The sequence below is a fragment of the Mandrillus leucophaeus genome, unplaced genomic scaffold (genome assembly GCF_000951045.1).
Source record: "Mandrillus leucophaeus isolate KB7577 unplaced genomic scaffold, Mleu.le_1.0 Scaffold415, whole genome shotgun sequence".
Taxonomy (NCBI): domain Eukaryota; kingdom Metazoa; phylum Chordata; class Mammalia; order Primates; family Cercopithecidae; genus Mandrillus; species Mandrillus leucophaeus.
Window position 1 is genome coordinate 1,478,283 of NW_012104421.1, and position 13,131 is coordinate 1,491,413.

General features: G+C 41.5%; 1 protein-coding gene across 3 annotated transcripts in view; it reads right to left on the reverse strand.

The window, feature by feature from the left end:
• The window catches only part of SAXO1 (stabilizer of axonemal microtubules 1), a 146,214-nt gene that overhangs the window by 19,321 nt on the left and 113,762 nt on the right, over positions 1–13,131 (reverse strand). For all 3 annotated transcript variants that reach the window (XM_011992653.1, XM_011992652.1, XM_011992654.1), the window contains exon 2: positions 1,686–1,865. In XM_011992653.1, the coding sequence (XP_011848043.1) occupies positions 1,686–1,708 (23 nt within the window). In that variant the 5' untranslated portion in view covers positions 1,709–1,865. The remainder of the gene's footprint in view (positions 1–1,685; positions 1,866–13,131) is intronic.

Here is a 13,131-nt window from a genome sequence, read left to right on the forward strand (position 1 = left end):
GTTTAATAAATCATAGGTTGAAAAAACAGCTGCATAAACTACAATGTTTTAATACATCAGGACCCAGAAACACTCTGTTTAAACCAAATCATTTAAGATGATTTGGAACACTCTGTTTAACCAGAGTGTTCCAAAACAGAAACACTGTTTAAACCAAATCATTTAAGATAAATGGTTAGAATAAACATAATCATCTGGCCTTAGCAATAAAGCAAAACCTTATCTCTACAAAAAGTTTAAGAAATAGTTGGGCATAGTGGCCCATGCCTGTAGTTCCAGCTACTAGGAGACTGAGCGGGGAGGATCACTTGAGCCCAGAAATTCAAGGCTGCACTGAGCGATGCATACCATTGCACTCCAGCCATGGCTACAGAAGGAAACCTTGTTTTAAAAAAAATATTTTTAAAAAGTGGCCTGATTCAACTCAAGCATCAGACAAGGCCCTCAACTCCCTCTCATTCTCAAGCCCCTGCCCAGTGGTTTCCACTAAGCTCAGGAATCCTTTGGTTCCATTTCTCCCATTGTGGGTGCTCCTACCCCATTACCCAGACATGGACTTCCTGTGGATTTAGAAGATGGCAGTGTTGTGTAGAGAAGAGTACCTCCAACTCACAGTCTCAAGAGATGTTTCCAGTCCTATTCTGGAGCAAACCTGAAGGCAGAATGAATTAGAACGGTTCTGCTTCACCTAAACCATCTGGGACATTTACTAGCACAAAATTATGAACCAAAGGGGAACAATAGGAAGAAAAGTCACCAAGTCTGAGGCACTGATGTGCAAGCACTGTGCTGGAACAGTCAACATTCACCATCATCTCCACGTCACAGCAACCCTGCCCTTTACAGGGATGAAGAACAGGGAAGGCAGAGAACACATCAATCTTTCAGGGCTCAGCTGAGGACAAAACTATACAATCTGAGACTTCCCAACTGCACTCAAAGATGTTTCTGCTCTACTAGATCACCAGTCACAAGTCACTCACTGAGTTGTCCACAGCAGAATCTGCAAGAGCCTTGCCTGTAGAACAACCCTGAACTGACAACTTTTCTGCACCCCCTCAGTACAAACACCCCTGCAACACTAATATACTGAACTGTGTGGCTCAGCCTCCGCACAGAACTAGAGCTAAACAACCTTAGTTTGGGAGTCAATAATAATTTAAAAGGAAAACATTATTTGTTCACATTTCTTGAAGAACATTCAGGAGAACCCCAATTCAAAATTTACAGCATAATCTTAAGGGGAAAAAAAGCTTACTTTTTCTCTATTGCCAAGTTCTCTTTCACCACCACCACCACCACCTGCCACCTACCCAAGCTGGCCTGGAGCTTTTCATGTAACAAAGTCCAAAACTTGCTTTTCAGCAACATCCCCCACTCTTTCCATCCCTTAAATATTTTTCTTAACCTCCAATCCTTTATTATATAAATTAATCCAGCCTTTCCCCACCCTTTACTTCAGCAAGCAAGAATCCTTTCTCTTTAACAGAAAATTTGGAAAAAACTGAGAAGGCTCATAAATGCAGGATTTTCTCTCAGAGACATAGTACATTAAGGCATTAATATTACATGTTGATACTGCATATTAATACATTAGCACTACACATTAATATTATACGTTAGCACAGCATGTTACTACATTAGTGTTGTATGTACCTGCATACATTAACACTGTTTGCCCTCACCTTGATGTAGTCAGGCCTTCCATTGGTATAGACCCTTTCTGGTACTCCCGCCTTGGCTTGAAGGACTCTCTGGGCAGGTAAGAGTGATAGCAAGGGTAGTTCTCGGTATATTCGGAGAGCAGACATGGTTTCTCTGTTTTATCATAAATCTTGGTAGGGAGATGTGGACAGTGATGCCGCCTATAAAAGACACAGAGTTAGGTTGATTACCTTCTTGGGAGAAATAAATTCAATTTGATAAGAGTACTTCTGCCAAATGTGACTCAGGCTGCAAAATCATATGACTGCCAACACTGAAGACCAGAATTCAACCCTTACTTTTTTCCACTAAACTATGTGAAGTGGCCAGAATATAAAGGTGGTCTGTAACTACAATTGGTTAATAAAAATTCCTTGGATCACAGAATTACACACAAGCTGTTACAGATGCCACATTGCTTGTGTAAGCATGGAAATAATTCCATACTATAACAGAGAAATGGCTGTGTCCCCAAGCTCTCCGAGTGCCACCCAGCTGCCTCAGGTCCTCCCCTGAGGTCTCCCAACAGCCCAGGAATTCAGGGCTTACTACTGACCCAACAGGGTGCTCTAAGGCTCTCCAATAGGGCCAGCCAGTGTCTTTTCTAACTGGTTGACTCCTGAGTCAACTCAGAATATCATCAGTGTACACAAATGGCATCATTTAAAGCAAAACCACCTTAGTTCTGAGTCCACCAAACACCACCGACTATGTGAAACCACTTTCACATCGAAAGTCTCCCTCATTCATTCTTTCAGGTCTCACCTCAGTTATTACAGCCTTAGAAAGATTTTCCCCAATCATCTTATACCCAGGAACCACCCCGCCGTTGCATCCTGTCTCCCCACCAATCTTCCCTGCGTGTGCACATATTTTCTCCCATCACCCTGCGTGTGCCTGTCCCATCACTTACAGCTACCTGTGATTGGCATGTCTGTTGGCGAGTTTGTTTATTGTCTCATCTGTCACGCTCAGGGCCTTTATCAACCTTGTTCACTGCTACACTGTACATGTACATTGTACATTTTTCAACCTTGTCCACGGTTCATTGTACATGATGTACATCTCTATGTATCATATCCTGAATTTTTCATTCAGTAAATATTTACTGTATACTAGCACATTCAGTAAATATTTATTGAATGAAAGACTGTGTGCATAAGTGAATGATTAAATAAACTTTATGCCTAGGGATGAATTGAACAAATGATAAATAGATAGTATTTAGCAGTTATAATTTATAGTGAGTTTTTCCATTTTACATGCTTGGTAGTAAATGAAACTTACTTACTTACCACTTACAGCTGGACTGAGGCAGCTGTTAAAGCTGTCAAAAACTAAGTGAAGGCAGTTAATCAATTTTGTATATGCCCACATACAATCTTCACAATCCAGCTGGGATCCCTCTCATCATCAGGCACCAGCACATCAGCAAAAACTCCATGCTGGTGTTTTCCAACTTAGCTACCTTCAGGAATGGCATAGAATTGTTTTCCCATTTTCACACTGGACTGATTTTTAATCACAGAAACTAAAATGCAATACTTCGGGGCAGTACATGGGGGAAGGGAGATAAAATCAGAGAAAGAAACCAAGAACTCCCCACTGCTCTAATGTAAAGCTATTTTCCAGGCAACAGCTGGCATGCTGCTCCTGTTAGTAAGTTCAACCTTTTATATAAATATTACTGCCACCACTGTTGTTACTATGTACCTCTCTTCAATCTACTCCCCAGAGAAAAATCATCAACACCTGTACTGTTCATATGGCTAGAATTGCATATTAACAAGTACCATTAGAGATATCCCTACTTATTTTCTTCTCACCTATAGATTTGTTATCAGAAATGCCTTAAGATGGCATGAAATTGCCTCATTTACTTTTTATTTGTATTGTAAAAGCAGTATTGATTCATGGTAAATATTTTAGATATTCCTCATCATTGACAAGGAAATCTTTCACAAATATGCCGTCCTTATAGTATGAATATCTAAATTTCACAATGTTAAATACAATAGGTAAAAGTTTGGTTTTTCTTTTTCAGAATGCACATTCTTGGCATTTAATGTACAAAGCTATGTATTTCTGTTATACACCTTTAATAAAATATCTCCTAATTGTTGGCACATAAATTGAGTGCTTTGAAGTATCTTTTGTACATTCAAGAGATAAATTGTTATGTGTGCATAGTAAACAACCCATCTCCCACAGTAGATACATGTTAAGTATTATTGCCATTTCTGTGCTCACAATCAGTCCAACTACCTGAGATCTCAATTTGAGCCAACCAGTACCCTATCTTTTTAGGATTCCTACAAACTTCAAATCAAAAGCCAAGAAGCACTGGCTACCAAAAATACCTCTGCATGTATATTTTATTCACCCACACTCTAAAAGAAAAGTCAAGATTTTATTCAGAATAACTTAGTTTCAGGCACTTACAATAAAACAGGCTCCACAGGCAGAGTGGTATTTTCCCTTTTCAGTGCCCCTGTTTTTTAAACTGGTAAAACTACTTTCATATAACCCCCTTTCCATATTGTTACTTTTAAAAAATGTAACACACTATAAGGATTTATTCCAAAAGAAAAATACATTTAATGGCAAAACACTGCAATATGATCGGCATCATGAAAGGTGATTTCAGTAGAGCAACGAGCTTCTACCCAGACATTGATGTTCCATTAAATGGAATCATATCAACATATTTATAGAGCAGACTTTGACTTATTGCTGGTTAACTGAAACCTTGTCTCACTTTGAAATATCAAAAACTCTTATGCAAAAATAAATGTTTCATTGCCTGAGTGTGCTCATGGAGTCATCTCCTTTCCCTACCTGCACCATGAACGCCCTGAATACCCCTCTCAAGATACCCAGCACCATGTCTTCTCACTGGTGATCTACCCAACCCTCATTAACCAGGAATCCCTCAAGGATAAAGATCAAGTCCGACATCTTTTTGTTTTGGAAGCTAGCCAATATTATATATGTATTTAATAGATGGATGAATGGTGTATAAGAGGATGATCTGCTGAAAGAAAGATATCTAGAAGTTATCAAGAAACAGAAAATAATTCATTCTAACATTAGTAGAGTCAAAAAGGTAAAGACAGATTTCTCAATGTTTAAGAACCAATTACTATCTAAAGAAAGTTTGTAGAATTGCCCTGCCTAGGGTATTTAAAATGAAGCCTGGAAGCTGTGATCCAAAGAACTGAAACTGCTTCAAGCTCTGTGATACTTGTGTCATTCCAAGAGCTCCCCTCACCACCTTGCTCAGGTATACCCGCAAACAAACCCAGATGGAGCCATAGGCCAGGAAGGAAAAGGGAGAGAGGAGGTTTATCTAGCCTACCAGAACAGAACTCTCTAAAGTCTTTCCACTCAAGAATTCACAATTCCCAGGGGTCAAAGGACATAACACTGACTTTCTGATACTTGGAAAAGAAAGTAGTAGAGACCTTAACGATGGAACCCAGAAATAATTAACAATACTTGATTCTGAGCATTGGCTCCAAGCTAGAATCATAGAATTTTTTTTTTTTTTTTTTTTTTGGACAAGGTCTCACTCTGTCATCCAGGCTGGAGTGCAGTGGTGCCATCACAGCTCACTGCAGCCTCAACCTCCTAGGATCAAGCAATCCTCCCACCTCAGCCTCCCAAGTAGCTGGGACCACAGACATGCAAAACCATGCCTGGGTAATTTTTGTATTTTCTGTAAAGATGGGGTTTCACCATGCTTCCCAAGCTGGTTTTGAACTCCTGAGCTCAAGCAATCCACCTACCTCAGCCACACAAAGTGCTGGGATCACAAGCATGAGCCACCACACCTAGCCCAGAATCACAGAATTTTTAAATGGAAAGGGGGCATAGGGAATATCTGTTCTAGTATCTCCATTGTGTTATGTAGATGAAAAATCTGAAGTTCAGAATGGTGTACGTGAACCAATCATAGATATAGGATAGGTGTTTATCACTTCCAAATGACCAGGTACACTTCCTGACATACAATGAGCTCAAGTCATCTATGACTCTCAGGCAATCCTAGAATGGATAACAGAACTTTAAGAATGTAACAGCTGCACTGGTACACCGGTAAGAAAAAAAAAGTTAAAAAAAAAAAAGAATAAGAATATGTTCCTCTAGAATAACATCATCCAATGGAAATACAATGCAAGCCATGTCATATATGTCATTTTTAATTTTCTATTATAGTAGCGATATTAGAAGGGTAAAAAAAGCCAGGCATGGTGGCACCTGCCTATTGTCCCAGCTGCTCAGCAGGCTGAGGAGGGTGGATCGCTTGAGTTCAGGAGTTTAAGGCTACAGTGTGCTATGACTGTGACTGGGAATAGGCACTGCACTCCAGCCTGGGAGACGTAGTATCTCTAAAAAAACTAAAGCTTTTAAACCAGGTAAAAAGAAGCAAGTGAAATTAATGTATTAATGTTTCGTTTAACCCAATATACCTAAAATATCATTTCAACATCCATTTAAAAATTATTAATGAGATATTTTACTTTCTTACTATACTTCAAAATCCAACGTGTCTTGTACATTTCTTTCAGTTCAGACCAGACATATTCCAAATGGTCAACACATACAACAGATAGGTGCAAATGCAACCAACTAGCAATCACTGCCTGAGCGCTACGCTGGAAAGATTAAGAGGCTACCACCAAGTTTAGTGAAAAAGACTACCTTGATCAATTAAGCCATGCCTGCCAAAACCCTGGGTTAGGATAGGGGGTAGGGTGAAAATCTGTGCAGGAAGGGAAAGGAAGAGAAGAGAATTCTGATGGAAATGTCCACAGGCTGTTGAACATGATGACTTGTAGAATCACACGTTTGGAAGACATCTGGAACAACAATGAAGCCATAAAAATATGAATTGGAAAGTGCAGATCTAAAATTCGAAGATACAGATAAAAGAACTGCAAGCACTTGGGTACTGGAAGTTTTCTCTAAAAGTGTAGGAAAGATAAAGACACTAAAAAATATTTTTTGTTGATTAATATCCGTCTCTTTCTTAAAATCTCTCTGACCTGTCTTCATATGACATAATCATAGGCATTAAAACAAATAAAAAATAAAGCAGTTTTTCTGACTTCCATAATTCATCTCCATCTATAGCACCAAGTTTCAGTTTTATGCACTTGGAACACTAGCTGCAGCTGCTCACTTTCCTGCCACTCTCACTTTTCTCTGTCTTCAAGGCCCATCTTCAATGCTACCACTACCACCCCTGACTCCCCACAAAGCTGCTGAAGATCCCATGACACAGTTACTGGCTGTGACTCTTCTGCTCAGAGTATGCATGGGATTATGTCCCCACCTCTTCTTCTACTGCACAGCCTTGCATGATCCTCTACTTTTAAACTTTTGTGTGTGTGTGTGTGTGTGTGTGTGTGTGTGTGTGTGTGTCTTTTAGAGACAGGGACTGACTTTGTCACCGGGAGTGGAGTATAGTGGCACAATCATAGCTCACTGAAGCCTCAAAATTCCTGGGCTTAAGCAATCCTCCCACCTCAGCCTCCCGGGTAGCTGGGACTACAGGCATGCACCACTGTCCAACTTGGCTAATTTTTTTATTTTTTGTAGAGATGGGGTTTTGCCATGTTGCCCAGGCTGGTCTCAAACTCCTGGGCTCAAACAATCCTCCTGCCTCGGCCTCTCAAAGTGCTGGGATTATGGGTGTAAGCACCATGATCAGTCTCAACTTCCATGTTAAGAATTTTCTTGGCTGCAAACAAAGCTATTCATCAAAACAAACGCATGACCATTCTCCCTGCCACCAACTGGAAGCTTGAACAGTAGCTGGTATAACATGACTTTGGGCTTTTCAAACATATGAACTTTCAGTAGTTTTTTAGAATCTAATCTATAAAAAGGGCAGCATCTTGTAGGATACTCATGACTTGTCTTGCTTTCACCAGTCTTCTGGATCCCCTCCTGAGCTGAGCCTGATGTGGGCAGTGAAGAGGGTTCTCCTTCACTCGAGGAGGCAGGGTGCATAGTGGAAAGGGGCTCGGAGGCAGGAAGATCTGGTTTACAATCCTAGCTCTGCTACTGACTACTTGCGTAACACTGAGAAAGCCACTTAACTCCTCTGAACTTCAATCTTCTCCTCTTTAATCTGCAGATAACAATTTCTACTTATGTGGATTAAACCAGGTACTAGAGTTCAAATGCCTAGCCCTGTCCAAAGCAAGCACGCTGTAATTAATAGGCTAATTTATGGAACAATTACCATGCACCACACAGGCTAAGAGTTTTGTATACTATTGCATCTAATCTTCACAGCAATGCAATGGGCAAGGCACTATCATCACCATTTTACAAATAGGAAAACCAGTGCTAAGAAGATGTTATCCTGCTTAAGGCCACATAACTAGAAGGTGATGAAGCCATGACTGGACGCCCAGGTAGCCTGATTTCAAAGCCTATGCTTTTAAATCACAGCCGTACATAACATGGCTTGATGGAATGCCAGCCTGTACCAAATCTCTTTTCTGGCTGCTCTGATAAACCTAAGGGCAGTGAATAAATAGTTTGTCTGCCCTTCCGAGTTCCCTCAGCTACACTCAGAATCTTCCAAGACATTCTCCTCTTTCCCACTGAGCCTAAAAATATCCCAATACAGACCAACAAATAGATGTAACTCCACTCCTCTTTAAAACTCTGATTTCCCACAGAACTTTCTTTGCTGCTTAAACAAGAGTGTCATTAGATAAAGTAATAGTGGTAATAACCAGGGAAATAAAGAAAATGGAATGCTAGATCTAGAAGAACCCTAGAGACCAGCCAGCCCTACTGCTTCATTATACAGATGTGGATGCTGAGTTACTGCCCAAGGTCACACAGCTGGTCAGCAGCAGCCTTCACCCCAGGGCCCAATCACCTCCCACATGCCTGACTTCCACTTACAATCCAATTTCAAACCCAAAGTTCAGACTCTTAAAGGATTTGCAGCCCATTTTTCCTTTTACCCAGTAGTTAAGAGCTTGTGACCTGTCACAGCTGCTGTGCAAGGGAGGAAAGCAGTGCAAAAAATACATTCTCCATCTAGGAGAGGGGAAGCTGCCCAGGATCGCCAAACACCAAGTCATGAAAGTCATCCTTCCATGCTAATAGCTTAGAATGATTCTAGGCTGCCTGGAATCGCAAAAACTCTGGATGCTACAGGCAAGGCCTTCTCAAAGGAGGATCTATGTCTCTGGAATGGTGTTTTGTCTTAACAACCCCACAATCCAATTAGCCTCAGGGAAAGAATAAAGCCCACACTTTTCCTAAAGTACATTTGTGTTTACCTGCAGTGCTTTATCAACTTTTAAAATATTTATTCACTAAAAGTTGTTCTCTTTTATTTATGATAGATCCGGAGGCCAAAGGACAAGTGAGAATAGTTTTGTGAATTGCAAACTAAGACAACTTTTGGACATAGATATACTTTACAGCAATCTTGAGGCAAGATACCTCACACTTTCTACCTACACCTTGTCTATTAAGATCTTTAAAGAATCAGAACAGTATGAGAAATCTGAATAACTCTGGCTTATACCCTACTCATGGTGCCAGTGAAATGATCAAGGATCATAAACCAGAACTTAGCCGGGTGTGGTGGCTCACGCCTGTAACCTCAGCACTTTGGGAGGATGAGGCAGGTGAATCACTTGAGGTCAGGAGTTTGAGACCAGCTTGGCCAACATGGTGAAACCTCATCTCTACTAAAAATACAAAAATTAGCCAGGTGTGGTGGTGGGCACCTGTAACTCCAGCTACTCGGGAGGCTAAGGCAGGACAATCATTTGAACCTGAGAGGCAGAGGTTGCAGTGAGCTGAAATAGCGACACTGCACTCCAGCCCGGGCGACAGAGGGAGACTCCCTCTAAGAAAATAAATAAGTAAACCAGAACCTCTGACAAGGACTAACCCCTCAGGCAACTAGAAATTGGGTAACAGAAAGCAGGGCCAACCCCTGAAATATAAGTCAGAGACAAGCAACTTTAATGGTTATCTGGTACACATGTAACAAATAGGTGCAAATGATACACCAACTAGCAGTCACTGCCTGAGCGCTACACTGGAAAGATTAAGAGGCTACCACCAGGTTCAGTGAAAAAGACTACCTTGATCAATTAAGCCACGCCTGCCAAAACCCTGGGTTAGGCTAGGGGATGGGGTGAAAATCTGTGCAGGAAGGGAAAGAGAAGAGAAGAGAATTCTGATGGAAATGTCCACAGGCTGTTGAACATGACGACTTGTAGAATCACACGTTTGGAAGATATCTGGAACAACAACGAAGCCATATGAATGAAGTTGCCAGAACAGAAGAGGAAGGAATAAAAACAAAACCTTGGAGAAACCATATTTGCAAAGAAGGAAAATAAGTTTCTGGGGGGAAAACTGACAAAAAGTAAGAAAACTCTGTCACAGGGATCAAATAAAGAAAAGACTTCTACATGTTCAACAGTTTGATGCCACAGAAGAATCAAAAGTCATGAGGGCTGGGAAAAAGACATCTTATTTGGTGGCTAGAAAACAGCTTTAGTAGAGCAGCTGGGGTGGGACCAAGGACTCAGTGCTGAAGAACTGGTGCTAGAGACAAAAGACCATGATTCTGAAAAATCTGGTGGTGAAAGCAGCAAGAAATTACCCAGGAGGTACTCAAGAAATGTTAACTCTGGGGTAGTCATCATGGGGTAGTGGGTGGACGAACTAAAATCAGATCATCTTGCAAATATAAAGGAACAGATTCACAGATAGGAATACTCTGATGAACAAAAATAATTGGTGGAAAAAGAGCCTGGACTGGCAAGAAGGCATGATTAAGGAGGGCAGATGGATGATATTAAAGAGACATCTTGAGAGGGGAGAGAAGAATCAGAGCGAGGTCTGCTGGCCTCGACCCAGGGCACCTACAGACAGAGAGAGCACGAGGCAGGACTAGAAGCTAGGAAGAGATTCAAGGTGTGGTTCATGCCTGTAATCCCAGCACTACGGGAGGCCAAGGCAGGTAGATCACCTGAGGTCAGGAGTTCAAGACCAGCCTGGACAACATGGTGAAACCCCGTCTCTACTAAAAATACAAAAATTGGCTGGGTGTGGTGGTGGGCATCTGTAATTCCAGCTACTTGGGAGGCTGAAGCAGGAGAATCACTTGAGCCTGGGAGGCAGAGGTTGCAATGAGCCAAGACCGCGACATTGCACTCCAGCCTAGGCAACAAGAGCAAAACTCTGTCAAAAAAAAAAAAAAGAAAGAAAAGATTCAAGGTGTGTACAGGGTACTCTAGGGAGTGTGCTGAAGGGGATGTTAAAGAGTTGCAGACTTGATTCCAGGAGTAGTAATGCCAAGGAGAGGCCCTGCTGGACCCAGCTGGCCCAGTGTTGGGACTTTGATCAGTAGCAATGCAAGGCTAAGGACAGGTGATGGCAGGTGCTGATTAGAGGAGCCCTGTTGGAATGGGCAGGCAGGTGTCAGGCTGAGTGGGCAGGAGGGATGCCAGCAAAAGCCAGAGCTGAGGGATGGGAGAGAGCAGCAAAGGATATGTTCAGTGGCTACTGGAGAACACCTCATGGGCTCTTCCGGCCCCTCCCACCTTGGCAATCAAAAGGTAAAAGAATTTCTTCTGTGAAGAAATATTTAGATTAATTACAGAAACCTCTTCAAGAAGGTACAATTGGTCAAGGCATCCCTGGGAGGTATGGAGTAGGATTTTGGCAATGGCCTCATCACCTCAGAGGGAGACACAGAAAGAAACATGTCTGCAACTCTTTCAATTCTTGGAGAGCCAATCCTCTGGGGGAAGGAAGGTGCAACTCTGGAATGTTCTAACTCTGCACTACTCCTTTTTATGAGGCCCGGGGAACACTCTGCCTGAAAGCCTATTCCTAGCCTTCCCTATTACTTCCTTGAAGTTTGATTTCAAAAATCCCTCCTACCAGGTCTTCCTGGACCCCCTGGCAAGTCCATATTCACGTTACTCTTCCCCATACTCACACACCACACACTTGCAGCCCCTGCTCAGAGTCTGGCTTCCCCACAGCGGGGGATTCATGTACCACTGCCTCAGTGCATGGCACACGATGGGCACTCAGCACATGACTGCTGAAAAGCATGCAAAAACAGAGCAAGCTCATAGATGGGCCAGTTTTGTTCACTGGACTGCAGCCTGCCCCAGCAGCAAACTTGCAAACTGAGAAAGAAACCCACCAGCTAGATTCCTATACATGTGTCCTGTGTGGCACTTCCTAAATGAACGAAAGGTGGAAACTGGATTTAAAAACAAATCCCTGAACTTCAACCCTATCTCTTATACACATACATAATTTGAGCTAGATTATAAACCTAAATATAAGAGCTAGAATTATAAAGCTTTTAGAGGAAAATATAAGAGAATGTCTTTATGACTTGAAAGAAGGCAAAGATTTCTTAGATCACAGAAAGTAATAACCATAATGGAAGGAATTGGTAAATTAAACATTTATCAAAGTCAAATACTTCCACTCATCAAAAGATATCATTGAGAAAATAGATAAGCCACACACTTGGAGACAATGTTTGCAAAGGGCTGGTATCCAGGATATAGAAAGATTATCTATAATGGAGTAATAAAGAAAACCGAAAAGCTAGGCAAAGATTTGAATATACATATCACAAAGATATACAAATGGCCAACAAACATATACAAAAATGCTTAACATCGTTAGTAATCACAGATGCAAATTTTAACCAAAATGAGATCCCACAACACATAGACCAGAATAGGTAAAATGAAAAAGAAAAACAACAACAAAACCTACTGTTGTTAAAGTGGAGAAACTGAAATTCTCACACATTATTGGTGACAATGTAAAATGGTAGAACCACTTTGGGAAAGTATGGAGGTTTCTTATCTATTACTAGGTATTTATCGAAAAGAAATAAAATCCATATATTCACAAAAAGAGTTGGATAAGAATGTTTACAGAAGCTCATTCATAAAACTGAAAAGGAGAAACAGCCCAGGTGGTCCATCAGTAGGAAAGTAGATAAACTGTGTTATTATCATTCAACAGGATACCACTCAGCAGTAAAAAGGAATGAACCACTTGCACAACCACAACAGCATAAACGAATCTCAAGAATATTTTGCTGGCCAGGTGTGGTGCACTCCTGTAATCCCAGCACTTTGGAAGACCGAAGTGTGCAGATCCGTTGAGCCTAGGAGTTTGAGACCAGCCTGGGTAACACAGCAAAACCCTGAATCTACAAAAAAACATACAAAAGTTATCTGGGTGTGGTGGCATGTGCCTATAGTCCCAGATACTTGGGAAGCTGAGGCAAAAGAAACACTTGAGTCCAGAGGACTGAGGCTGCAGTGAGCCATGTTCACCCCACTGCACTCCAGCCAGGACAACAGAGCAAGACCCTGTCTTAAAATT